General features: G+C 39.6%; 1 protein-coding gene across 1 annotated transcript in view; it reads right to left on the minus strand.

The window, feature by feature from the left end:
* SMS (spermine synthase) overlaps nucleotides 1–27557 on the minus strand; it is a 49695-nt gene that overhangs the window by 13927 nt on the left and 8211 nt on the right. Inside the window, exons 2-9 of the mRNA XM_090124582.1 lie at nucleotides 20303–20423; nucleotides 11880–11973; nucleotides 11084–11148; nucleotides 8400–8575; nucleotides 6424–6580; nucleotides 5964–6051; nucleotides 4887–5001; nucleotides 2868–2947 (exon numbers count right to left, since the gene is read on the minus strand). Of these exons, the coding sequence (XP_089980708.1) occupies nucleotides 2868–2947; nucleotides 4887–5001; nucleotides 5964–6051; nucleotides 6424–6580; nucleotides 8400–8575; nucleotides 11084–11148; nucleotides 11880–11973; nucleotides 20303–20423 (896 nt within the window). The remainder of the gene's footprint in view (nucleotides 1–2867; nucleotides 2948–4886; nucleotides 5002–5963; nucleotides 6052–6423; nucleotides 6581–8399; nucleotides 8576–11083; nucleotides 11149–11879; nucleotides 11974–20302; nucleotides 20424–27557) is intronic.

The raw sequence follows: 27557 nt of genomic DNA on the forward strand, positions 1-27557 counted from the left end.
AGTCAAATCTCACATAATCCTGAAGCTACTTGAGCATCTCTCAGAATGTTTAGTGTCAGAATCAGCATCCCACTGTTAATGCAGTTAGATTTACTCAATTTTTGTTGATGGCGGTAATGCATATAACATCCTAGAAGTACAGTATATCTGCATTAAGATCTGCAAGGTTTAGTAAAAAAATCAAACTGGCCTGCCAATTTTTTTATAGAATCAATTTTGCAGAAGCAGACAAACTCTCAGCCAGCTACAGCAATGGCTCCATCCATTTTGTCATCCACAGATGAAGATGAGCCATCACATCAGTTACACAATGTATTTATGTAAAAAACAGATACTTCTATGCAATGAAACTTTGGTAAATTTGGGTTTTAAGTTAATCAAAAATAATATGTAACTAGCTGGATATTAGTACTTTATCCTAGTTAATGCATATGAAATTGCCAAACATTTAAAAAATTCTCAAAGTTCAGAGCTACATCACAATGCTTCAAGACAACACCTAATTCTCAGTTTACACTGCAAACAGTACACAGAACTCTACATGGAAGTATAACTCAATGGGAACAGATTATGCCTATTTTTTTTTAGTACTGTACAGGCTGTCATTATTAGCTGCATTGTTTCCATGTTACCTAACTACTAGCAATTTCTTTCATTTCCAGAACATCCCTAGCTTTTTCAAAGCCTGTTTTTCACCCAGTGTTTTTAGGCTCTATAGCACTGCAGTGAGACAAAACCAGACTCCGCTTGCTGATGGTGCTCCTAAGCAATACCTGCAGTAGTTTGCTCCTTCTGATAGCACAATATACTTTCCTGTTAGAAGACAAGTTTCAAATGCCAGTACAACACAATGCCAAGACAGAGAAAGCAGCTACAGCTACTGGCCTGTAGCCAACAGGGTGACACTTTTGCAGCATCCACCTTCTGATGCATCCCTTAATCATAGTGAGGTTCAGGCTATTAAACGGAATTAAATGGAAGTTCCCCCAGTCAGTTGTCTTGTCATTATTTAATATGTTTATGTTTTAGAGAACAAAAAAAGCACCTCAAGAAAGTTGGTGAGAGACGCCAGGCGGAACAACACACAAAGTATTGGGTTTTTTTTTTTTTTTTTTTTTTAAAAAAAAAAAACGTCCTTAAAAGGAATGATTCCTTCAGCAGGTAAAAAAAACAGCCTATTACCTAAGATCTGCATCTTAGAAGTTGACAGCTGGAACAAAAGTAACTTAAATAGACAACATTATTACACGGAGCTAAGAAATTCTGTCATTTAACAATCAATATACATCAGAGCATTCAAAATCTTGAACGTCCTCAGTGCCTGACTAAGATCAGTTACTCAAGACAGCAGTAGTCATGTCTGAATTTTAGTCCCCAGTCTACCTGTCAAGCTCAACCAGGGCTGCACCAGCCTCAACGTGCACTGATTGCAGCTTGATGTACAACCACCCCTCCATGCACAATGGCTGTAGCACAGCCATCAAACCAGTTTTATGCACATCTTCCCAGAGTCCTTCCAGAAAATCTGACAGACTGCACAGACATTTACATATTCGCTATTAAAGTCCACTAGAGTCATTGTGTATGTTAACAGGTAGGAAAATTGGAACATGGATGCTTGCTCTGTCCAAAAGACACAGCCTCCCTTTCAATACCAAAACCTGTAAGGAATACTTCCACTGTTAACAAAATAGAAAAGCCAGAAAGATTTAGTGCAGTATGACTGCGTTAGTTGTATCCTGCATTTCAACCACAAGATAATGTATTTATCTTGTTCACACAACTGCTGCATTTCAAAGAAAAGCAGCACTTTAAGGTTGTTATTAAAAAAAAGTCATTTTGTGAATCTTGCATTTCTTTAAAAACTTGTCCAATTTAAGAGCAAATTCATTCCTGTGCACACCTCAGAAAGCTAGTTCTGATGGGAATAGTGTTCAAATGCATAATTTTAGCAGAGTTACTACAGAGTTCAGTGAAGTACTTCAAAATGCTGTACTTCGATGCTACACACATCAGAAAACTAGTTGAAGTATGGGCACAGCACAAAATAAAACTTCAGAGACGTTTTACTCAACTGTCTGCTCGCTCTCATCAGGTTTTTTTTTTGTACAATTGCATAGAGCTTTGTGGTATTCTAAGTTCAGAATTACAAAGAAGTATCCTCAGATGAAAGCTTTACCACAGTTGCATTATACCTGAAGTGGCTATACTGTACCAAGCATATCAATTTTAAATCATTTTGAAATGGATTAGAAACTTGACACAAGAACAAAGTCTTATATGAACTGTATAAGGCATTTCATAAAATGCCAAGCGTTATAACAAGTAGATTAAAATGTTCAAAGTCTGTTTTTCACAAAGCAAAACCAGTAATTTCCATTAGGAATTGATAAAAGCAAAAAAAAATTACTTCCAACTGACTAATTTTCTTGTCCCATTGTACCTATGTCAAATTCTTACATCTTTATGGATAACACAAACTTTCATGTCTTACACTGTATTACTGAAGACATTAGCTTAAAAACCACGTCTATCTTTGTAAAGTACACCTGTTCTGCTTTTCCAAGAATTGCTGGCAGCTGAAGTATTATTCAGTATGCCTTCCTGATTATTGAAATTATGTTTTTAAGTTCAAAGGCACAAACAATTTCGGTTGAAAATGGAAAAAGACAAGTCAGTTTGGAAAGCCCAAATTTCATGCAAAAATCCAAACAAAGTACTATAAGGAAAGAAAACAGCTTGCTACTATATTTTGTTAGTTTTGCTGGGCTTTTTCTTAAAAAACAAACAAACAAAAAAAGATGCATCTGAAAAATATAGATTACAATACTTATACAGCAGTACTTCTTTACATCCAGATACCATACCTGTGTGAAATACTTTCCATCTTGCTTCAGGACTTTCATTGAGAGGTCAAGAATCAACCGCAGAAATTCCCATGTAGAATCTACATACAGAGTATGATCAATAAACAACTGTCACTGGCTTTATATAGTCAAGACCTACAACACACCTACCATTCAAAAAGCACAGAATCACAGAATCACAGAATCGTAGGGGTTGGAAGGGACCTCCAGAGATCATCGAGTCCAACCCCCCTGCCAAAGCAGGATCCCTACACCAGGTCGCACAGGTAGGCGTCCAGGCGGGTCTTGAATATCTCCAGAGAAGGAGACTCCACAACCTCCCTGGGCAGCCTGTTCCAGTGCTCCGTCACCCTCACCGTAAAGAAGTTCTTGCGCACATTGGTGCGGAACTTCCTATGCTCCAGCTTCTGGCCATTTCCCCTTGTCCTGTCTCCGCACACTGCTGAAAAGAGTCTGGCCTCGCCACTTTGCCCCCCACACCTTAGATATTTATAGACCTGGATCAGGTCCCCTCTCAGTCTTCTCTTCTCAAGGCTAAACAGACCCAGCTCACTTAGCCTTTCCTCATAGGGGAGATGCTCCAGGCCCTTCACCATCTTTGTGGCTCTCCGCTGGACTCTTTCCAAGAGATCCCTGTCTTTTTTGTACTGGGGAGCCCAGAACTGGACACAGTACTCCAGATGAGGCCTTACCAGGGCAGAGTAGAGGGGGAGGATCACCTCCCTCGACCTGCTGGCCACGCTCCTTTTAATGCACCCCAGAATGCCATTGGCCTTTTTGGCCACAAGGGCACACTGCTGGCTCATGGCCAACCTGTCGTCCACCAGGACACCCAGGTCCCTCTCCACAGAGCTCCTCTCCAGCAGGTCATCCCCCAACCTGTACCGGTGCATGGAATTATTCCTCCCTAGGTGCAAGACTCTACACTTGCTTTTGTTAAACTTCATCTGGTTCCTTACTGCCCAGCTCTCCAGCCTGTCCAGGTCTCGCTGAATGGCAGCACAGCCTTCGGGCGTGTCAGCCAATCCTCCCAACTTCGTATCATCAGCAAACTTGCTGAGGGTGGCCACTACCCCCTCATCAAGGTCATTGATGAAGATGTTGAACAGGACCGGTCCCAGCACCGACCCCTGGGGAACACCGCTGGTTACAGGTCTCCAACCAGACTCTGCACCGCCAATGACAACCCTCTGTGCTCTGCCAGTCAGCCAGTTCTCAACCCACCTCACTGTCCACTCATCTATCCCGCACTTCCTCAGCTTCGTTATAAGGATGTCGTGGGAGACAGTGTCAAATGCCTTGCTGAAATCAAGGTAGACTACATCCACTGCTCTCCCCCCATCCACCCAGCCAGTGACAACATCATAGAAGGCTACCAGGTTGGTCAAGCACGACCTCCCCCTGGTGAACCCGTGCTGACTACTCCTGATAACCTCCTTTTCTTCCAGTTGTCTGGAGATGGCATCCAGCACAATCTGTTCCATCACCTTTCCAGGGACAGAGGTGAGGCTGACTGGCCTGTAATTACCTGGATCTTTCAGCTTAAAAGAAAATGACAAAGAAACAAACAAGAAAAATAAATCAAAGCCTCTATAAAACCATACACAATAGCAATAAAGAAGTGAATCTCTCTGGCTTTCTTACTGTAATATTCTGTAAGTTTTCTTTTGTTTGTTTTTAATAGTGTTTTCATTACTTTGGATATGTAGCAGCATGGGTACGAGTGCATACAATACTGGCATGTGAACTCACTGAACACTTTTCTCAAGAGTTACTTGAGCTCACATTGCCCTGGAATACAAGCACAGTTTTCAAGAAAGTTCAATGCACCTACTTTTATCTAATGCTTAAGAGAAATCTGAAAGATGTGCTGTCATTTTCTATCCTTCAATAAAGCTCCTACTAAAAAAAAAAAGGTAAGAATCAAAGTGTTTTTATTCAAACTGCCAATTATTATGCAGTAGGGACCAAAATTGAGAAATTACGCAGAAGTTGATGAAAATAAATTAGAAGATTAACCTTCTTCTGGAGATGTGGAGATTGGAACAGCTGTCAGATCATTAATTACATAATCAAACATCCTTCCTTCTTTGGCATACCTCTTCAGTACAGGAATACAGTCTTCGATTAGAACCTAAAAGAATGAAATACTGTAATTAATCTTCAAAATACCCTAGAACTGACCTGGAAAAAAGGAACAAACATGGATTCACAGGAACTAAGCAAGAAATAAAGTGCAAAATTAAAAATGGATTTAGCTTCAGATTAAATTTTCAACTTTTTATGTCATTATAAAGCAGAGTAATAGTTACAGGAACAACAAGAAGTGCAAGGCACCACAGGACTCAATTTCCTAGCTTGGACTTCTAGATAGCCTCTGTTCTGTCAAATGGTAACACCTCCAGTCTCCTAACACAGTAGTAAAATAAGATATTTGTATGAAGGGCCACTGACTCACGTAAAGTAGCATGCGACTTCTCAATTTTTAATGTGCATTTTTTAACTCACACCTTCAAACTAGTATTTACGAGAACGTTAAGGAACAGGAATGAAAACAGAACAGGATGTCAGATCACATCAATAAAAAGATGTCAGATGCGGCATGGAAGACTGCATGTATTTATAAACTAAGAGTGCAGTGGTAATATTTTCTCTGAAAATTAAAAAAAAATTGAAACTGTGGTTTTTTTGAACAGATATTCTCAATAGTGAAGAACAACCCAACTTAAATACGCATTTCTTTTCTGATCTTTATAACAACCTAGAGAATTGTATTTAACACCGCATCCCTACGACTATTTCCTCTTCATTTATAAGTTGTGGCAATAAGCAAATCTCATATTTCACATTCCTTCCGGGTATACATAATTATTTTTAAAATAATTTGAAAGTGAAGAATTAAAATAATGCATACTTCCAATACAAATTCCACTGACAGCTATTAGCATTTAGGAATTTCATTAGAAAAAGGAAAAAAATTCTTCCCAAAATTAAGAAAGATCAGAAGGCTCTTCTACCAAACTTTCCCGCATCAATCTCCCAGCCTCAATGTCACATTTGAAATACTACTTTCAACAAAAGCAAAACAAAAATTACCTCATAGCACTCTCCTTTCAGATTGTCTAAGACATCTCCACATGTTTTACGCATGTGCTTTTTACACCCGTCGATCACCATTTGGTCAATGTTTGAAGACAGTTAAGGCATTCAGCATTCCAGAAGTAATACAGGTTGTGAGAATTTCATTTTCTTCAAGAAAAAAATTCTCAAAAAGGTGAAATTTACAAAAGAATAAAAAGGTGTAATTACGTATCACAATAGCCAAGCTCACATATTTGACCCCAAATTCAGACAGAGGATCAAAAAGCACTTATTTTTGTTTTCAACCACTGTTTATGGCATATTAGGTTACCATTAATGTTAAAGTTCCAGGCTTACAAGAAAGAAATTTCAATTCAGACTATCTCATCATGCAAATTAGAGTCTGGTAGTTGTACTTAACACTAAAACATGCGGACTGCACAACACTGAAATGACCAGTCATTTGTCAAAGGATATCTCTACCATAGTAACCATCTTTGGATTCAGTTTGACTATCTCATACAGAATACCCCCATCACCACCACCAAGGATCAGCACTTCTTTGCCAGTGTAGTCTTCCTTTCCGCTGCCCATTATGGCTCGAGTATACGCCAGGTCACTTTCTGCCAGATCTGAATGGAAGGAAGAGTTGGACAGAAACATCTTTAATTCTTTTGATTAATTCCCAGGAGATACAATACAGAGCAATATAGAAGTAGCTACAGAAAGAACCTAGCTGAGACACTTCAGGCACAAGCAGACTGGTGATCTACCAGAGCTAATGAAGTCCTCCTCTGAATTCCATACAGGACTTCTGCAATCCTCAATGCAAACCCAACAGTGGTTTCGTCAACATTACCAAGTACTGTGTGCCATGACAAGCACATCTGCAGTGCAAAATAGCCAGTACTTAGGACTTGACATCCACATTTGACATACTTCAATGGGCTTTTACTTCAATTTAATGCAGCAAAAGACAATCGGGAGATTCTTGAAAGCACTCTCAGAACCCCAACTAAGAAGATCAACCTAGATGCACCTCTCCAGATCCCTGCACAGAAGAATAAGCATGACCATTAATACCTAACTATTGGATGGCCCTGAAGCCTGACTTCTGCTGACTTGCTCACTAACACCTTCAAAACAGGCAGTAACTTTCCTGGCTGTAATATCAGATTTAAGCTACAAGAACAAAGCAATGATGTGCTGCTATACCAAGCACATCCTAATATTGTTCCTGCCAATCAGCACTTATTTATAATTGCACAATAACAGAATGACAGACCATTGTTTTAAAATTATGTGGAAGCTAAATAAGTAATGGCATACTCCTCTTTCTATGAGGCACACTGTGACAACATAGAAAGAAAACCTCATTTCCATATGAAACTCAAAATGAAAAATTCTGGCCAGAAGTGTGGAATACTCAATTTGGCAATTCAGATACAATTCTAACAGAATTGAAGAATACTCTGCTGATGAATTCAGTATTAACAACACTCACAGCTGCCATCTGCACAAAATTCTTTAAGTCCCCTTGACAGCTGGCGATAGCTACATTGAATGGTTAGAGGTATTTCTGGTGATTTCAAAAGCTATATTCAAGTCTTAATTACTCAGCCTCAAATTAGCTATCCTAACCCTAGACAGGAACATCCCTCATTTACTTCAGTCAGTACATTTAAACATAAATACAAAGGGACTTTACAAAACATATTCCTTGATGTCTAGTCTTCATTGCAAATAGCATCCTTATGTGGCTTAAAAGAACAGTAACCCATCTCCTCTCAGATTCACTTTCAAAAATACAGAGAACAGTAGGCAGAGGTAGTCCATAGACAGAACATCTCATAAAAGCTAGGTCACTCCTCCTATTAACTTGGAGTTCAACTTAGCATTCTGAAGAAGAAAGAGGGAAAATAAGTTCAACAACACAGCAGCTAAATGGGATACAGCTGTTCTGGCTGATCACACTGTGGAAATAATTCTAGCATCACAAAGAATAGTGCAGCAGGATTACCACCCCACACACACCAGTTTCCACTTCTGGATACTCCCTGAGAATTCCACTGCTATTTTGAAAATTGATGAAGTTATTTTGTTCTGCTGTCAAAGAGAAGCCCTCAAGAGGTTGTTGTCACAACAAACAGTAAAAGATAAAATGAATGAAGTGATTGAATAAGCTGTGGTAGAGAATGCTAACTTCAGTTCTCCAGTATTTTCCACAGCAAGAAAAACACTTTTGAAAGAGCAGATACCTTGTTTGTACTCTAGCTTTTACATCTGGTCACCCTTCCTGATTTAAATACTTTATATAGAGAGACAGATGTGTATGTACACATACATATACAAGACTTAGCTTCCTCAGTAATCCATCAAAACTGATGTAGTAAGAGAGAAAACACTTCCTACCATTTCACCCAGAAGATCCTCTACTGAGACAATACTTACTAACGTCCCCACTGAGAATAAGAATATTCCCAAACTGTTTTGAATGCAGAATTTTAATGTTCTGAAAAGGTGAATCTTCATCATAAACAACTTCATCTATGTCGTACTCTACCAAGCGCCCATCGGCTGTGGGCCAGTATCTATCGATGACACCTCCTCTCAAAATGGCTGGCAATCTAGAAAGAGAGAAGAGGTAAAAAGATCATCGAACCTGTGAGAATTATTTTATATATTTCCTTTTAGAAACCACTGGTTTCTGCATAATAAATAAATAGTATTTACAAGAGTAAACAAGAAAATTCACAAGATTTAATGCTGAAGGCATTTAACAAACCCATGAGCTGTATGTTAAATATACAAAATTTACTAAGGAACCAACAAAATAGCAGCAACCATTCTTCATGTACAAGTAAGTTCTACAAAGTGCATATGAATACACCTGTAAGAGAAAAGACTCATGTAACATAGCCTCTGCAGAAGAATCATGTTTGTGAGCAGAAATTGGCACAACACAAGAAACAGAATGTGAACAAAAAAAAAAAACAAAAACAACAAAACCTCTTCCCATCTTTAGCTCAGCTAAAATGCAATTCCTTTGAGATTAGTGAGTCTCACCCTTCTAAAGATGTACTGAGAAACATATTAAACATATATGAAAACGCAAAAGTGAACTACGACAGTGCTTCAAACTGAGACAGGTCTGCAATGTTTAAGCACAATCCTTGATATCCACATGTGACATCTCAGCTGCTAGCTTGTTTTATTTTTAAAATGCATTTCAAAAGCACCTAGACAAACAGGTTGCTTTGTATTTAATCTTTTCTTTCTTTTCCTTTTTCTTTTGATTCCAACACAAGTATGGTTGAAATCACCATTAGACCTGAAAAGACAAAATATATTTGAAATGATAATGAATAATTAAAGTGACTGAATTCCATTTCATGCGAATTGTGCAGGCATGGAGTTCAAATTTCCCACACATGGACTCTAGATAACTAAGTCTTTTTCAGGAGAAGGTGAAGGAGAAAATCAGACAGACAAGCTTCTTGCAGATTCACTGGGGATTCTCAGTAAACACAGCAGGAATACTTTGTACCCTCAGTAAACCACGCGATGGCAGCACATGTTGAAAAAGCAAGAGCATCTATTCACAAGATCAAGGAAAAAGGTAGAAAGAACAATTTCCAGCAGCACTAGTTCTGTTAGAGATCATGTATGATCCAGAAGGATGCAAAACAAATTTTAAAAAGTTGAGGGGCATGTTACAAGATCTAGTCCAGAATCACTGTCCAAAGAAATTCATATTCCTATACTCAGGAAACAAAACTGATCTAGATCACTTCAGATAGACTTTTTCCCGACCTATGTTTAACAAGTTCACGTAATAGGGATTCTACAGACACCCAGCACAGTATGTCAATATTAAAGTGCCTTTTGAGAGACAGCATATCCCCAGCACAAACATACAGAAAGCAATCAATATTTGTACACTACGCTCCAGGTATGGCTCAACAAGGATGAGATAGAGAAAAAAAACAAAAAATAACACGCAATGTATCACTTTCTGAATCACTACCACTATAACTGTGGTCTCCTATAATCGTCAGACTCTTTTCTATAGTAGTAACGCATAGTTGTTTTCCAATTTAGCAGTTTGCTCCTTGGTGCTAGGGTATCTTGCTGATTTTACATCTCTTCTCTATTTTTATTAAAATTACTGCCAGGTCCTTTAATCTATTCTTTAAGGTACCTGCTGCATCATCCAGCAAATTCACATCTGCAGCAAGAGCTCCTTATGCTTCAAGGTGTTGGTCACTATGAAGACATGAAAGCGGTGTGCCCTTTCCCAGACCTCTGGGAAACACCAGTGTGAAATGTCTTCCCAGTGGTAGTCAGAACGTAATCGTCAATGCCCCCACAGTCTGATATGTAACCTTGTATTTAAGTAAACAACAAAATGAGAGAAGACTTGTAAAGCACAACGTGTTATTATCTACCTCCAGTGGTATTACAAAAATTGTTACAAAATATTTACATCTTCTTGTGAGGGTCACAGACACACTAACTTCCACTGCTTGCTGCCTATTCTCAAACCCAGCTCCGTCAGATAAAGCTGGATCATCCTGCTCTGGCTGCTGGGACCAAGCCATGTAAGATAGCGCTGGGAGAGGATGCCCACTTTGGCTCTGGCTCGTGCTTTTGTCTGAGCTAATCCACAGCTGTGCCTGCCCACATCTTATGCCACTCCTGACAGCCAGCCTGGCAGTGCGGCCCTGTCTGGCACCATCAACAGCCCACCCCAGCCCTGCTTGCCGCATTCACGAGCTGTGGGACTGGATCTTGTAGGTAAAGTTCATGGCCTGGCCTGCTGCCACCCTTGGCTCCCTAGCTCTTCCAGAGAGGAGTGCTCTTGCCTTCTGTTTGCATTTTCTCCCACCAATTCACGCAACTGTTGCAGAAAACAATAAAAGAAATAATTCTTGTCCAAGTAACAACACTGAAGGTCAAGCTTAACATGAGAAAACTCAGTGTCTTTAATTCTGCTATAAAACAGTTTCAAAATATTTGGAGAAAAACATACACAAAAATTCATAGTCCAGACTACTTATTCACAGCAGCATAGCAAAACACAATTTGTCTTCAGCAACCTAGACAAATGTGGAAGTATATATATATGAACTTACCGCTTTACCCTTTTCAGATTACCATGAAAAACTTCTTTCATTCTTTCTTCTACTTTGTTTAGAAGCTGAAAAAACAACAAACCAAAGAGGTGGAATATACAGAAGTGATCACTTGATGTGCAACATCTTTTAAATTAGACTAGTTGGAAGGCAATGATAAGAAGCATCAGTAGCGAAAGACCCTGCAACATAACATTAGAAGTCCATGAATAATTATCTGCCCTGGCTTCATTAGTAGCAAACAAATGCATACCGCTAAGAGCTATCACTGCATTTAACTGTTCAGGTTAATGGCCAGAACACTCAGACCCAACCTAAAGAGGGAGCACAAGAATCCCAGAAGGTTTCATTCCCCCCAAAATTCTAACTCTGAATTTCACGTCAGGGAAGAAGCAATTATTTTTCTTCCAGGGAAAGAAGTTTTAGAACAAAGGCTCCCCATCTCACACATCAGAAAAGAAAATGATACAGTAGCACACCATGTGGTGGGTTGAGCATCCCTTCTCTCTCTGCCCTGTGTACAGGAAGGGAACTGAAGGCTAAAACAAGGCTGCTACATTTTTGAAACTTGTACAGCAAAGAACGTGAGGCCCAGTACACCCATGCAAGTATGTGTATGCATTTGTACATGTATGTGATTACAACAACCACTACTACTCCGCATCTGTGAGCACTAAGATAAAATGAACACAGTTATTTAAAAATATTTTACCAAGATATGCTTTAATAGACGTGAAGAAAAGAAGGGATTCCCCATGCAGTTTGCTAAGCATAATACAAAAAGCATCCCTACTACCTGATCAGTTTCCTCTCTTCCTTTTGTATGATCATTGTAGCTCTGCAGGTCCACCAACACTAATCCATGAGGGTGAACTCTCAAGTTGGCAAAACTACAAAATAAAGAAAGACAGTGATGATGGCTTCATTAACAAAAACAAAAGCAAGGAAAGAAAACCTGAATTTAACTGCGAATTTCAGAATGGCCGGTTTTTTTTTTTTTCTTTTTCCAGGAGCCTGTCAGTTGCTGATAGTTCCAGATCCGTTATTCCTCTAGAAGTCACTCAGCAGTAAATGGAAAGCTGCAAGGGCATGCCAATCACTGCACAACTAATAAAGCCAGCAGGTAGCAAGTTAACGAAGAGGGTGTTTAAGCCCGAGCCACCATTTTACAAGGCGAAGTACACTGTCTACTCTCAGCTCTTTGAGTAAGGCCTGGTTGGATAGGTTGGGTTTTCTTTATAACGAAATCAAGCCTGAAGAACACAATGGGACACTGGGACATCTCCTCTCCTCTTACTTCTCACTTTTTGCCTTTTAACTGGAAAATGGAAATTTCTCAAAGAGACAGCGTTCACATTCAAGCTGAATAAAAATTTACACATTGGAAAAAATAAACATTTACACACAATGAGCAATAAATTGCAGCAGCAAGCCCTCACTGATGAATACAAACAAGAGATGCAAGAGTATGCTGTACATTGGTTTATTACAACAGACAAGAACAAGGCTTCATAAGTGCAGGGAGGACAAATGGAGGAGGACCTTCAGAAGCATGTAACAAACAGAAGATAAGCAATATGGAGAAGGACACACAAACAACACAAAAAAAAACAACAGAAAGAGAGAAGCAAAGGCTACACTCTTCCTGTACTGGGGAAGGAAGAAGACTAAAAGAATGGAATGGTTACAAGAAAATTATGTGCCACAAATGTCTTAGAAAATGACCCTGAGAAGTGTCTGACTTTCCTCAAGACTTCATGAATAGGTCTTGCCTAAAGAAAGATGTTTTTATACAGCACACACACTTCCACTATGATTTCCCTACCCAACTATCTGCACCTTTGCACCAACTTAATGATCTTCCCTACATTTCACTGATTGTCCACTAGGTGTCTTCCCTACAAGTTTACATTTTTGAGACCAGAAAATGCATACACTATAATGATCACAAAACTAAATCACTGAAAAACCATTAAGTATGTACTCCCCTGACACCATCACCAGGAAATTATGCCTGCATAAATTATCCCAGTTTGTCCTGATGAAAGGATGCACAGAAAATAACCAAGGAATAACACATCTTGTTCTTTGGGTCGGTTTTTTTGTACAGTTTGACAAAACTTCATCCAACATGAAAGTGTGGATGAAAAAAAGGACTGTCATGTTCCTCTGTGTAGAAAAAATGGTACCCAATGACATTCATCAACACTTGCTGAACACCAATGGAGATAAAACAGTGGATGTTTTATCTCTTATGATTTTATCTATTTTATCTATATATATCTATCTATTATATATATATTATATCTATTCTATCTATAATATTTTATCTATTATGATTTATGATGCATAGTCACGTGGTGGGTGGTGCGAGCAGAGTAAGGTAGTGACATTCCAAAGCCACCATTCACTGGGTCCAAATGTTATTCTCACTGGGGCAACAGAGTACTGACACCTCTCCCAAGGTAGACGGCAGACTGGAGTGGTGCAGTGGGCCAGTAATTCATGTACTGAGAGTCCTCAGCTGGTAATGCCTGCTCTCAAACAGTAAACATATGTTAAATTCAAAAAACCTTCAAAGAAATTGCTGAGAAGGACATCAGGGTTCCAGCTGATGAAAAACTTAACATGATCCAGCAGAGTGCACTTTCAGCCAGAAGGCCAATGATAACTTGGGCTCCATCAGACAAGGTGCGACAAGTAGGGCAAGGGAGGCAATTGTCTCCCTCTACTCTGCCCTTGTGAAGCCCCTGCTAGAGTACTGTGTTCAAGTCTGGGGCCCCCAACATAGGAAAGATGTGGAGCTTTTGGAGAGGATCCAGAGGAGGGCCACAAAGATGATCCAAGGGCTAAAGCACCTCTCCTGTGAAAGAACTGGGCTTGTTCAGCCCAGAAAACAGAAGGCTGCAGGGAGACCTCACTGAGGCCTTCTAAATATTTAAAGGGAGTTTATAAACATGAGGGATATGACAAGGGGGTTGGTTTTAAACCAAAGGAAGAGACATGTATATTAGACGTCAGGAGGAATTTTTTTTTACTGAGAGAGTGGTGAGGTGCTGGAACAGCAGGGTGGTGGGATGCCCCATCCCTAAAGGTGTTTAAGGCCAGGCTAGATGGGGCCCCAGACAGCCTGATCTAGTACTTGATGTAACAGCTGACAATTCTACCTGCAGCAGGAAATTTGGAAGCTGATGATCCTTGAGGTCCCTTCCAACTCAAGAGATTCTGTAATATGATTCTATTATACAAAACTGATGCACATCCGTGCTAGTTATCTACTTCTTAAAAACCACCTATTTGGAAATCCAGTGCAAAATATTGAAAAGCCTGTAAAGACTAAGACACAGTAGTTAAACAGTGCAAGTAGGCATTCAGAAAAGCAATCAGATCAGCGAACTAAAGCAATATTGGTAGACCAAGGCTGAACCCACAGACTAAGCTGAAACAAGGAGACAGCAAAGGCTACTTTGCTTCTGCTTTCTTTCACTTGTCTAGTGACCACAACATGTGAATGAAGGTTTTCAGCAGCAGCTCTTATAATAATTATGATAACAGTAGAGGACAGGGTGTCATGCAACAATACAGTTTCGCTATCATATCTCTGAAATTACAAAGATTACTTTGCAATCAGAATGACAAAATAGCTCCAAAAATTAAGGTTTTATCACAAGAATCCTCTTTCCTTCCTGTCTCACAGAAAAAAAATAATTCCTAGTTTTCAAAGCTTGCAAGCACTTTCATAAAACGAACAAGGAAAAAACTCAATAAGGATCGTCTCCTTTCCATTAGGGCACAAAACATATGAAAAGCAGCCCTTGTTATAACAAGGTCCCAACATTCCACCTGCTCATGTCTTGTACAGCAGTACCCAGGCTTTTTGTGCTTGCAAGGAAATGGATCGTGATTACAGAAATACTTTTATTGAGTCTTCCAAATACTGGCTCTTGCCTGAGTTAAATTTTTCAGAACAGGGAACATCAGACATTAAGAAATAATTGTTTGAAAGCAGAAAAGGTTTTGGATGAACAACCGAATTTAAAAAGAACCAGCAGAGTGATCAACATATTCTAAGCCAAAATGTTTACCCTGCCTCAGCTACTTGATTGAGGAATAAGGTTGATTATGCAGGATTGCAGTATTTCTTATTTTTTTCCTCCTACAGATAAAAACTGGACAGACAGACAGGTCAGACAGGTCCCTACAGCAGCACTCTCACTCCATCAATGCTTTGATCTGCTGAATGACTAACCTTGAGCCCAGACATAATAGTAAAGTATATGAAGAATAGCTTGCCAAAGAAATTGCCACCTGTCAAATTACCCATGAGGGGAGAAACAAGAACTTATTTATAATAGGAAATTCCAAAACATATCATCAACAACAAAAATATTATCAAGACAACAATATACGGGAGAACACTTTTTTTTTTTTAAATACTATTTATCTTAATTACAAGTTACGTTAGAAACATTAAGGAATTAAGCAACAACGGTCTTTCACTGTATGATTGTTCCTGTTCTCTTTTTTTCTTCTTTTTTTTTTTTCTTTTTTTTAAACAAAAGAAGGAAATAAGAACAAATGAAAGCTAGCAACGCTTCAGAACTATGATGATTCCTAGCAGTTGCTTCCAACTGTTCCTCAGTCCATTTTCACACTCTAGGTAACTGAATGAATAAAACACTACATTTTCATCTGGCACAGAGCTGAGGAATGTCCATCCTGCTCCTTTAAACGGTACTGACTGCCACAGTAGTTAGCTAAACAATATGGTCAGAAAACAACATAGAAACACCTAAACAACATAGAAACACCTAACCTTCACTTCTCAGTGTTAACATATTCATCACAATCGTCTCAGTGACAAACAAAGCTTCAACTGGTTAGATCTTGCACTGTTGTAACAATGAACTCAAATACCACCAGGATTACCTTTCTCCAAAAAAGAACTCAGAACAGAGAAGCTTAAGATGGATGCATGAATAGGGAAAAGGGAAAAGTCACCGCCTTTGTAAAAGAGAGTCTTGTAGAAACACCGGTTCAGGATTACAGGTTTTGTGGGTTTTTAAAAGAGCTTTCAGGTGGCAAAGGGACAAAAGAGGGATCAGGAAAGTGTTTGGGTAGATGATGAGGGTAAGGAAGACTAAAGGACAAGAAACACTCTAGCAGCTGTGAGTACTATTCTGAGTGGTTGTATTTGTGTAGTGATGATATCAAAACACAGCATTTGCTCTTCTTGCCCTGGCTTTATTTTATTATTATTATTATTATTTTTTATATATCTTAAGATGTAACGGGCCTCATGACTCTCTATGAAGTACCATGTATATTCAGCAAAATAAAGACTTCACACTCATATCTTAAAAAAGAAAAAAGAACTTTCCAATCTAAACTGGAATGATACCTCAATGGAAGACACTTAAATGAAAACAAGCTACTTACAGGACTCCCAAAAATATTCAGTTTCTACAAGCAATGTGAAAATATACCTCAGGAAAACAAAACTACTGAGATCCTAAAACCTCCCAGAACTGTAGCAAGCACATTACCATTTCCCAGTGCAGTACTTCCTCGAAGGGGCTGGCCAAGAACAGAAAAGCATTCACACCACTGTAGACACTGACCTGACTGGCTAAAGAGAGCAATTTCCTGAACAACTCAAGAGTGTGAATGGGTTTGTCACTCACGGTTTTGTTTGACAACCTGATTAGTAAAATGCTTTCAAATAAGCTTCCCTCAATTAGTTTGTTTTGAGGTTTGTTATGCCCTGCCCCTCCAGCTAAGAGTAAGTCACAATGCTAACCGACTAGGTAGGACCGACTTTGGCTTGCTAAACTTCAACAAAGGAGGATCTTTTGCCAACAAGAAAGCACGGCATAATCCCCAAATAAACTTCAATTCATTTAACAGCAGTAGCCCTTCACAGAGCTGTTCACACAGTATTTTATCAGAGACAAAGTTTTGCCAACAGCAGTGCCTGCATCTCAACAATCTGTAACAAGGCACGGTACAGGCTATCAGCACAGGCGTTGGACTGTAGGCACTCCTTAACAAAATATTACTATCCAATATTTAACATACACTTTTCTTGGGGTTAATACCCAGCTTACGTTAGTTGCACATTTGACTTGCTCAGTCATCTATGGATGACTGGAAAAGGCATGTGCAGTTACACCCTCACATCACTTCCTCACACAGTACAGTTATGCATCTTTCATGCTTGAGCAAGCTAGTCAGCTCCCTGCCACTTGCCAGGGAAATTTTGTACCCTGCATCCTTACAGGAAGTCATATGTGAAAACCACAACTTCAGTCATATTATCTGCCCTTCAGCAGTTTTTATTCTGCTTTTCCACTATATACTACTTAATTTCAAGAGGGCCCTCACTTTGAAGGGAAAGAAGCCTGCATCCCCAGGCTACTTTCACACTAATTGTATCAGACAGCATTTTTCTACTTTAGTTCATTTTGAGTAGCATTTAAAAACTTGCAATATTTTAAAGTCTTCAAAAGGCAGACAAAATTGCTAGCATTAAAATAAAGCCCATGTGGTTGCCATCAAATCCTTCACATGTATAACCAGTTCATTTTGCCATTCACGAATTATTTGCTTTGGCTGTGATGGTTTTTTTTAACCTGTCCAGCCTCCTGTTGTTTACAACAGGTTTGTTTCAGCTAACTGAAAGTATATCACATTATGTTAATGGAAACATGCTGTTTAAGGCTGCCTTAGGTGAAGTATATACAACTTCTGTGAGGGATCTAAAATACCACAACTAAAAGAAATCAAAATGCTGAGGACCCTAAACTTACAGAAAGTTCTCCTGCTGTACTCAAGTCAGTGTTTATTCAACGTGGCTGGCAAAGCACAGAAAAATGTGTTTCACTCACACTACTACAGACAATGAGTTGAATAGCCGAAGACAATGATTTCAGACTGCAGTTAATATAAGAAAGCAATAACCATTATTTATTGATTTATAAATAGAATTGCACTAAGAAAAGAATCATTTGAAATGTGAACAGTCTCCTCTTAATATTTAGCTCTTCCATAGTGGTGTTCTTCCTTCTTCAGTTTTATTATACTTAGGATGATCTCCTCAACTGCTCCTCTTAGAAGTGCAGCATACATGCCATATTAGAATTTTTATTTGAGCATTTATTTAATAATTACAGGGCTAAGCAGCTTCACTTGCCAATATAACTCTGAGCTGACAACATCTGTATGCAATTTAGCATTAATGTCACTACAGTGGTTTACATACAGATCAAGATCAAAAACATTGACAGTTAACCACATTTCTGTTACAGAATAGGGAGAAGGGGCAAGTGCTACATTCACTGCTAAAACCAACATGCTGAATGAAGAGTGGTAGAGCAAGTCAGCCCGTGCAAATCCACAATGACAAAAAGTAATGCTGTAGGAGGAAAAACTACTTCTGTCTTACTTAAAGATGCTCTAAATATCAAGATGTTCAAATCCCCATTTGTCTTCCAAAACTTCAGTGTTCTCTGTCAGGTATTTCTCATAGTAGTTGAAAAGATTAATGCTGCTAGTCAAAGAGATGTCTGACATGTTACACTACTGAACAGAAGAACCAATAATCAACTAGTTGCATTCAGCCTGGAAGGCTCAAGGAGATGAACTCTTCTGAGAATAGGTAGGCTCCATCCATGCTTACACTTAACTCCACTTCTCCTCTCCTTTTGACTGAGGTTTCTCCTCCATCTCATCAACTGCCTTCTCAAAGCATCCAAAGCAACAGAGGCACTACAGGTCACTGGGGAAGAATTTTGTTATCATAAGGCGACTGCACGTATCCTGGAGTAAGGCACAAGGGAAAAATAAGGCTACTTGATACAACTACATGACAGCAAAAGCAGCTCAAACTGCACAGCTTCAGTGATGCTGTCTTTTGGGAGTAGTCTCTGGAATAAAGGACCGTGCTAGTCCTTTCACAGACAAACTATTGGTCTAACCTAAGAGAATAAATTCAGGCATATGCAGCTCATGGACATAGATATCTGAGACACTGAACTACTAACCAACTCTATTACTTAACATAGTAAACAGTACCAAGATATCTAGAACCAAGATACAGCATAACAGACCACTTCTTCCCCTTCTTCCCCTGCCAGAAGGCCAGTAGGCCCAGCATCCTATCCTTCATTTTATCACAGTAGTAGGAATACTGACAACTATCCTCCAGTGCAAAATACTAGAAGATGTGATGGAAGCACAATTAAAAGCTGAATGACTGAACATGTACTGCTGCTGGCTGCACAGCTATCCATAGAGTGCTGAACAGGCTGGACATGTGGGCTTATAAGAACCTCAAAAGTTCAACAAGGAGAAGCGTAAAGTCCTGACCTCAGTAGGAATAGCTTCAGGCACAGCACATACTGGGAGCCACCCAAGTGCTCCTCAAAAAAGGACTTGGGAGTCCTAATGGACAACCAACTTGAGTACACCCTTGCAGTCAGAAAGGGTAACAGTATCCTTGGCTGCAGTAGGTAAAACATCACTAGCAGTTCAAGAGCTTCAGATCAAGGTTCAAGCTTCCCCTCTATTCCACTGTGACTGGTGAGGCAACACCAGGAGTGCAGGATCCAGTTCTTGGGCTCCTCAGTAGAAGACAATTACTGGAAAGAGCTTGTCAAAGGGAACAAAGATGAAGAAACTGGAATCTCTCTCCCATGAGAAGAAGTTGAGGGAGCTGGGACCGTTCAGTCCAACGAAGCAGCAGCTTAGAGGGATCTCAATAGTCTAAAGTACCTGAAGGAAGGATGCAATGAAGATGAAGCCCTGCCCTTTACAGTGGTGCTCAGTGCCAGGAGAGGAGGCAAGGGGCATAAACTGGAACACAGGAGGTTCCCTCAGAACACCAGCAAGCACTTCTGTGCTGTACAGGTGCCAGAGCACTGGCACAGGCTGCCATGAGAGGCTGTGGAGTCTCCTACTTGGAGATCAGCAGAAACCACCTGGATGTGGTCCTGTGTACCCTGCACAAGCAGACAATGGACTAGTTAAACTGCTCTGATAACCATGTTAGAAGATGGCACAGGCAATGTTCTCAACAGTATTCTGCATTGTTTTAGAGTAATTTCACACACAAAACGGGTGTAAGAAGGCTCCTCTACCTGCACCCTGTAACATCTAATAAAGGAAGAAAAATATTTGTAAGTGTAGACAGATGGGAAATAAAAAGAAAAATCCACTCACCTGCCATTTTTTTTGATGTAGGTTGCTAAATAGCCATGATCTTCCCAGTTATGAACCGTTTCTGTCATTCCCTGCTCTTGAAAAACGGGCTGTAGAGCTTTAAGAACGGCATTACAATCAGCTGCAAGATAGAACAGACAGGGAAATAATCATTGAGAATTTTCCAGTTAAATCAATTTTTTTTGTTGGTTTGTTTCCTTTCTTTGTATAAACACTGAAAAGTTTTTACTGGCAACATGATACACAACTATTCCCTTGAGTTCTGTCTGAGCATCTGCTTTTGAGCTTAGAGTTGATCTCACAAAGACAGAGCAAAAAAAGCACAAAACAAGCTATCATGCATTTCCCAATCCATACAGATATTTTCTAGTTCACGGAGATTCCAAAGGTTTTTTTTTAAAATCAGTCTTTATCCCTGCACAAAAGAAGTCTTAATCTACAATTGCCAGAATGAGTGGTTTTCCTATGTCTATTATTACTGGTCAACTCCTGTATGCTAAGGCAATCCAAGTCTCATTCATGTAATTAGTTTTATTACTTAAAGAACCCAACAACAACCACAACAACCACCACAACCCACAATCCCACAATAAACAGCAGCACTGAGAAGAAGCCTGGTAGTTAACTTACCCTGGCTTAAGGCAATGAAAAATAGATAGGACAGCTTGCTCTAAATAGTGGAAATTTTCTCTTCCACTTCTTGAACCAACAGAAGTGTAAGGGAAAGAAATCTTCAATGCACCACTCAGCTGACTCCCAGCACACAGTAATGTTAAATAAATGCTAATACAAATTAAAATGAAAGCAAAGATGCATTTGCTTCCACCTTGACATGTGTCAAAACATACAATTTCCTTCCTGAAGAGTGATTGATAAAATTTCTGAATGCATGTTAGTCTGAGAACAGTAGGATGAGTAAGACAAATTCCAGAATTTACTTGATATTCAATGCTTGCTAAATTAAAGAATTTGAGGTACGTCCTTGAAAGTTATTTAGCTTACATCAGTGACTTAGAAGAGTTACAGAATGAAAAAAATAATCATGAAAAACATCATTCCGCCACTTCCACAATTTACAGCAGCCTTCAACCTAGTAACTGATTGAAGGAATTGGCATCGTGAGGCATTCTCACAGGAATGGTCAGGCTACTCTGACAGATGTCTGTCCATCCCACAAGCAGATTAAGAACCCAGGGAGGAATGTCATTTTCTCTAACACCTAGGGCAATATAGACTTGCATGCACAGTCTTCAAGATGCTATGGAAAAAAATCCACAGAAATCTACTTGGAAGTAACTGAAGACTTCTTCAAAAGCAAGCTTATGCTTTATACATACAAGTATTCCTTCAGTTAGAAGATGCTGATGTTAGAAGCAATGAGTTTGGTGCATAAAAAAAAAAGACTTTTAGAACAAAAATCTTAAGTGTACAGAAATACTTGTTATAACTACTTTACGCGCTTCATTCAAACATATCCCAAAAACAAGCTGAGATCCATCAACTGTTTGGAGTTGATTACAGAAGTTAATCAATGATCTGGTGAAGCTACACCTATCAGAACTGAAACCAAGCTAGTGAGACTGTCACACCAGTGTGTCAGTGAGAAGTCCCAGACAGCTGCAGTGAGGTGAGTATAATCATTATCATTTTGCTTCAGATGCACAAAAGACTAAACCATTATAGTCATACAAAATGCAAATATCAAAGATCTAAAATAACTCTGAGAAATAACTGGCTTAGCTACTTGCAGACTGTTTATAACTCACTGCTACTAGCCCTGACATTGTCCCACCCGGCCCCAGTTAAAGAGCTATTCTAAGACAATTTGGTTTTATTCACAGCTCTCAACTGCATATAATTAGGCTGCTCAGAAAGTAGCACCTCCTATTTGTTTCCATGAAAACTACAACAGAGCTGCAGAGCACAACAGCACTGTTCAACAGATCGAATTCTCAGCTACAAAACACTATTTTTCAACCTAGTCATCACCTTTAGCTATGCATTTTTGCCACTGATAAATAAGAGCCTGCATGGTACACTCAAAACAACCTGCAGCCACAGAGGTGACCTACTGTCCCACCTCAGTGTGCTCACATTCACTGGTTGGTCACCATAAACATTCAGTAAACATCAGTGAATATCAATGGGTGCCATTTTTCTTCTGCACAGAGAAATTCGAAGACATACCTTTGCCTCAATTACATTTCTGTATGGGACACCACTGTGTCAGATTGTTCCTCTGCTGCCACACAGCCACAAAATGTAATGGGATATTGGTGGGAAGGTTCAGTGCTTGCATGCCACAAACATTTGCTTCTGACATCGTGGGCCAAGACCATACAATGAGAGGCATTACTTTTGGAGCAGCCCTTGTACCTTGGAAACAAGTCTCCAAAAAAAAAAAAACAACCAGCAATAGCTTCCAGCATTTCAGGCAAATGAAGAAAACTATACCAAGTAAACCACACAAAGTTTGTCTCATCTAGCATAAGCAAACAACCAGACAAATTGGAATCTGATTACTGGAACCTATACACCTGTTATCTATGAAGACTACACTGTTAATTCTGTTTTTCATCGGACAGACGGAAACAGAGGTAAAAGCACCTTTAATTTTCCATCTGCATTAAGCTTAGAGCAAGCCAATTCCCTAGTATCTTGCCAAGAACACATATGAGAAGCAAAAAGGCTCTGCTTCTTACTGCTCATATTGCCTAACCTTTAATTTATATTGAGATATTTACCTCCCATCTTTATCTCACTCATTAACTCCCCATTAATTATTAATTCTAATTAACAGAAAACAAGTATCATTAGAGAGCAGTGAATAATTTAACTGCTGGCACAACTGTAACCCTCTGTCAGTCAGTAAGCAGACCCACTGATGATTTGTACCCTCACTGAGGGAGCATCTACAAGGTCTGCTATTATTATGAAGCTTTTTCTTCCCTGCCCTACTGTGAAACACATAATTTGTACTGCTACATTTTTGTACTTGATATTCAGCGTCAGGTAACATCATGAGGGCACAACAAAGTTTCTGTTAAATAACTATGGCTCCAACAATAATAGATGAGACAGTCAAGCCAACATATTTGAGGACATAACCACAAAAGAAACAATCATAATTAGAGTTCCTAAATTGGTCCTAGTTTTTGCAACTTTGCACTGGGAAGGAGAGAGGGGTTTCTCTCCCTTTGCCCTCTTCTTGTTCACCATTTGTTTTGCTTTCTCTACTCTTTCACCGTTTGCAAAATCCATGTTTTCAAATGCTGTTCTGGTATGACACAGACAGTAACTTCAATACTATGACATATCCCTTCCATGCCAGCAAGTTGGCATGAAACCTCACACAGAACTAGTATGTAACTGACTCCTAGACCACTTCACTTCTGCAGCTCCTGCAAGACATTGAATAAGCTGAAAAAGAGATCCTCCAGAAGAACTGATGTTCAAACCCCACTCATCTTTCAAAAACCCCAAGGATTCCTGCTGGACATGCTTTGGCAGAGACCACAGGATAAGCCATCACATTTTTCTGCTTCATGAAGATACTAATCCCTCACAAGCTGCTCATCATTCTACAGCAGATTTCTTTGCTAAGCAGCCAGGCACAACTTCTTCCTATTATGCGATTAACTTCATGTAGTTAAAACAACATGCTCTTTCATCAGGTCTTCTTTTGGTTATACCACACAAGATTTGCCTCGGAGGGCTAATTAATTAATCCACCAAAGTTGGGAGACTCCTTTTAAGGCATCAGCGGTTTTTTGAAGGCATCACAAAGCTTCAGGAATCTCAAGATCTCTCTCCCACTTACCATCACCTCACTCCAAACTTAGATGCTCTAACAAGTGTTAAATGAAAAAAGGACAATGGAGATAAAACCACCAGGAAGAGACTAAATTAACATCTTGATGTTGATTCCAAGTAGGTTGCCTTTTTTGCAAATGCATGTATTACTCAGGAACAAAGGAGGCAAATTCAAGTCTGAAATACTGTTTTAAATACTTGGTATTTGCCAGGAGGAATGAGAAGACCCAGTATTTCAACTCTACAGAACAGAAAGGAGAACGCTGCATAGAAGATCTGTGAGATGCATAGTTCTCAAGGGAGTCAGTGACCAATCAGCTCAAGCCAGATGTTTCTGACGACAAAATACACTTCAAGATATTTTGGAACAGACACAGACATTCCTCTGGAGTCTTAGCAGACAAGAATTAACAGTCATCTGCAAACATAAGGGCAGCTCAAAGGCCCCACAAATAGTAAGCAACCAGGCTATCTTCATGTGTAACACCAGCCAGTTTCAACCAGATACTCCAACACTGATCTCTGACCTGCTATAGGACCAGATTAGTTAAAAAAAATATTCTTTTTTAAGATCTCCTCATACCAGAGGAGTCTTCGCAAGTTACAGGAACAGATTAGATCTTGTTTAAGAATATTCACCTCATAACCCTGATTTTGAACCCTTTCCTGTAGGGAACAGGAACACAGCATCAGTGAAACAATAAATCACGTTAAAGCACTCTCATATGCTTCTGTATTTTTCCCTTGGTAGCTAAACTCTTAACAGAGAGGTGAAGAGAAATCAAATGAAATGAAATGCTTAGTTAAGAATGCATTGAGAGTTAGCATACTATTAGCATACCCTGCATGTTCTACAGAAGACAGCAGCCTCAGTGGCTGGCACCTTGTTACTGTTCAGAGCCATGCAAACTCATCATTCAATATATTACATTATCGCGCTGCACAAGTCTGAAGGTCACATGTGGGCACTCTGCCTGAGAATTCCAGCTCTACAAAAATTTCACTGGCCAAGCAAATGAACAGAAGCGAGGTGGGAGAGTGATGAATACAGCACTGAGAGAAGCGTGAAGCTTTTAGCCTGGGCAGGTCCCAGCATTAGCTGAAGAGGACAGCAGTGGCAGACTGGCCAAGTGCACCACAGTGGAGCAAGGCCACCACCACTCACTGGAAGCCCAGGCACCAGGTTTAGAAGTTCTTCTCATTCACATATAGGATCTGAGGCATTTTTTCCAATGCCAGCATTGTATCTTAGTCATGTTCCTTCACTCAAAGCCTGTAGAATTAGAGGGTAACTACAGCAAACAAAATACTCAGGTTTTAAAATCCAGAACTCAAGGAACTTTAGGCTCCAGTGCCTGTATTTCAAAAGGCCATGGATTTGTCTTGGACTAAAACACAGAAATAAAACTTGTCAGTGACAACCCTTCCCTTATTTCTCATCTCAGCCTCACACTACTAGAGCTCCTCCACCCTCAGCATGAGAATACAGAGCAGTACGTTACTCACAGACAGCTAGTTATTAGTCACCATTCTTTGGTATGGTATTTTCTCTTTAAATGTTTCACCCTAATGAAACACACTTTCCAGTGAACACAGCCTTAACTAGAGCTTGAATTAACAACAGCTGCCTAAAGTATTCCTTTATGTCCTCATTTTTGAGGTTAAAAACAGTTTAACAGATACAGATGAAAAGCAATGTGCTTTACCAACAAGCATGTCAGCCAGAGCTATGTCTGGGAGTCCCCTGTCAGGAACACCTTCGCAGGAAAAATACTGTTTCACACTTGCCAGCTTTGTGAGAGCAGAGCACACCAGGAAGCAGAAAGCTACACTACAATCACCTTCTTCAATTCATTTGCACCTGTGGGAATCGACCACACCATGAGAATTTACACACAAATCAACAAGTCATGCACAGCACTGGATGAAGTTTTAAAAAATGCAATTAGATGTAAATAGACATCTGCTATTCACACTTTTACAAAAGAAAGATTAGTTTTGGCTTTCTCTATGCACTTGTTCAATTTCATTATTCTGCATTACAGTAGGTTAAGAATAGAAGGTGGCTATTTCCCAGTGAATTTTCATGGATCCTGTGCCCCACAACACAACCCGAGTGCTTCATGCTATAAACAGTGACTACAGGCAAGGCAAGCTATACTGTGCTACAAAGCAATGCATGAACTTGACAGTACCTCTACATAAGGACCACAGTTAATACAAATCAAGTGCATCCAAGTGTTCCCTTGCAAATTGCTCATGAGGTCCACCAGAAATAAAGAGGAGCCCTCAAAGGACTGAAGGCTCCTAGTAGAACTCACCCCTTACCCTTCCCCACAAAATATCATTCCATCAGTTCAGGTTGCCAAGAGAAATACATGCAAAACACTCCCATAAGAATCTAAATCTCTCTGTGAGACACCAGAAGCTTTTAATACCATTTGATTTTTCCTGGATAGCATTTTTCTCTGTCTTTACTTAGCTGAACATGTTCCTCCTGCAATACTCAACTCTCCTATCCGCTAGATTTCTGTAGAAGTTAAAAGCAAGCTCTCTCCTCCCTTGCCACATACAATCCACAGTCACTTAACACCTTTTCCCTAAAGCATCCTATTCATTAGGGGCTCAACGCTAGATGTTCTCCTTCTATTGACTAATGCCAACCTAAGGCTGCATTGCCAAACAGAGCACTTCCATTTTTCCCTCATTTCTATATTCTTTCCTCTTCCATTACATTAGCAGCAGCATCTCATGCTCCAGAGACATATTTTAAGAGGTAATGCTAATGTAAAAAGGAGCAAGCAGGAAGGGTGAATTAGTACTTAACCAGCGATGTAACCACAAACCTTTGGGGCAAGACTGTACTTCACTTGAGGTCTGACTTTTCCACCAAAAACCAAACCCACAGTTGTGCATGCATTACTCTGTGGCACAGCCAGTCCAGGTAGTTACCTGAGAACTGAATATAAGAAACTCAATTAAATGAATCCAAAGCTCTAGGATTTGGAATAACTTAATTCAAGTACACTAAAGAGTAGCAGCAATTCCAGAGAACTATCACAGCCACATTATAGCATCTTAATGTTATTCAAGTTAAGTTCTATGCAACCTTCTAGTTTGTAACCAAGTCAGATTTAATGTATCCTTACATTCTTCTGTCAGCAGCTGCTTATGGAGAAACTGTTTGTACAAAACTACTTGCAAGTGACCTACCTAGCTATAAACAAATCTAATTCAAGACTCAAGGTCAGAACTCCACTGGAAGTTCTTGCCAGTGCCATAGTGACATGAGAGGGAGATGAGGGAAGAGTTCTACATACCACACTTCAGTTCATCTGTAATAATCTGATCACAGCAATGAAAGAACATTTTAATGCAAAGCTAGTCACTAAACCAGTATGCTAACTGAATTCACTTTCTTGTTTGAATAATCAAGCACCTG

This window comes from Phasianus colchicus, chromosome 1 (genome assembly GCF_987193195.1).
Source record: "Phasianus colchicus chromosome 1, bPhaCol1.hap1.1, whole genome shotgun sequence".
Taxonomy (NCBI): Eukaryota; Metazoa; Chordata; class Aves; order Galliformes; family Phasianidae; genus Phasianus; species Phasianus colchicus.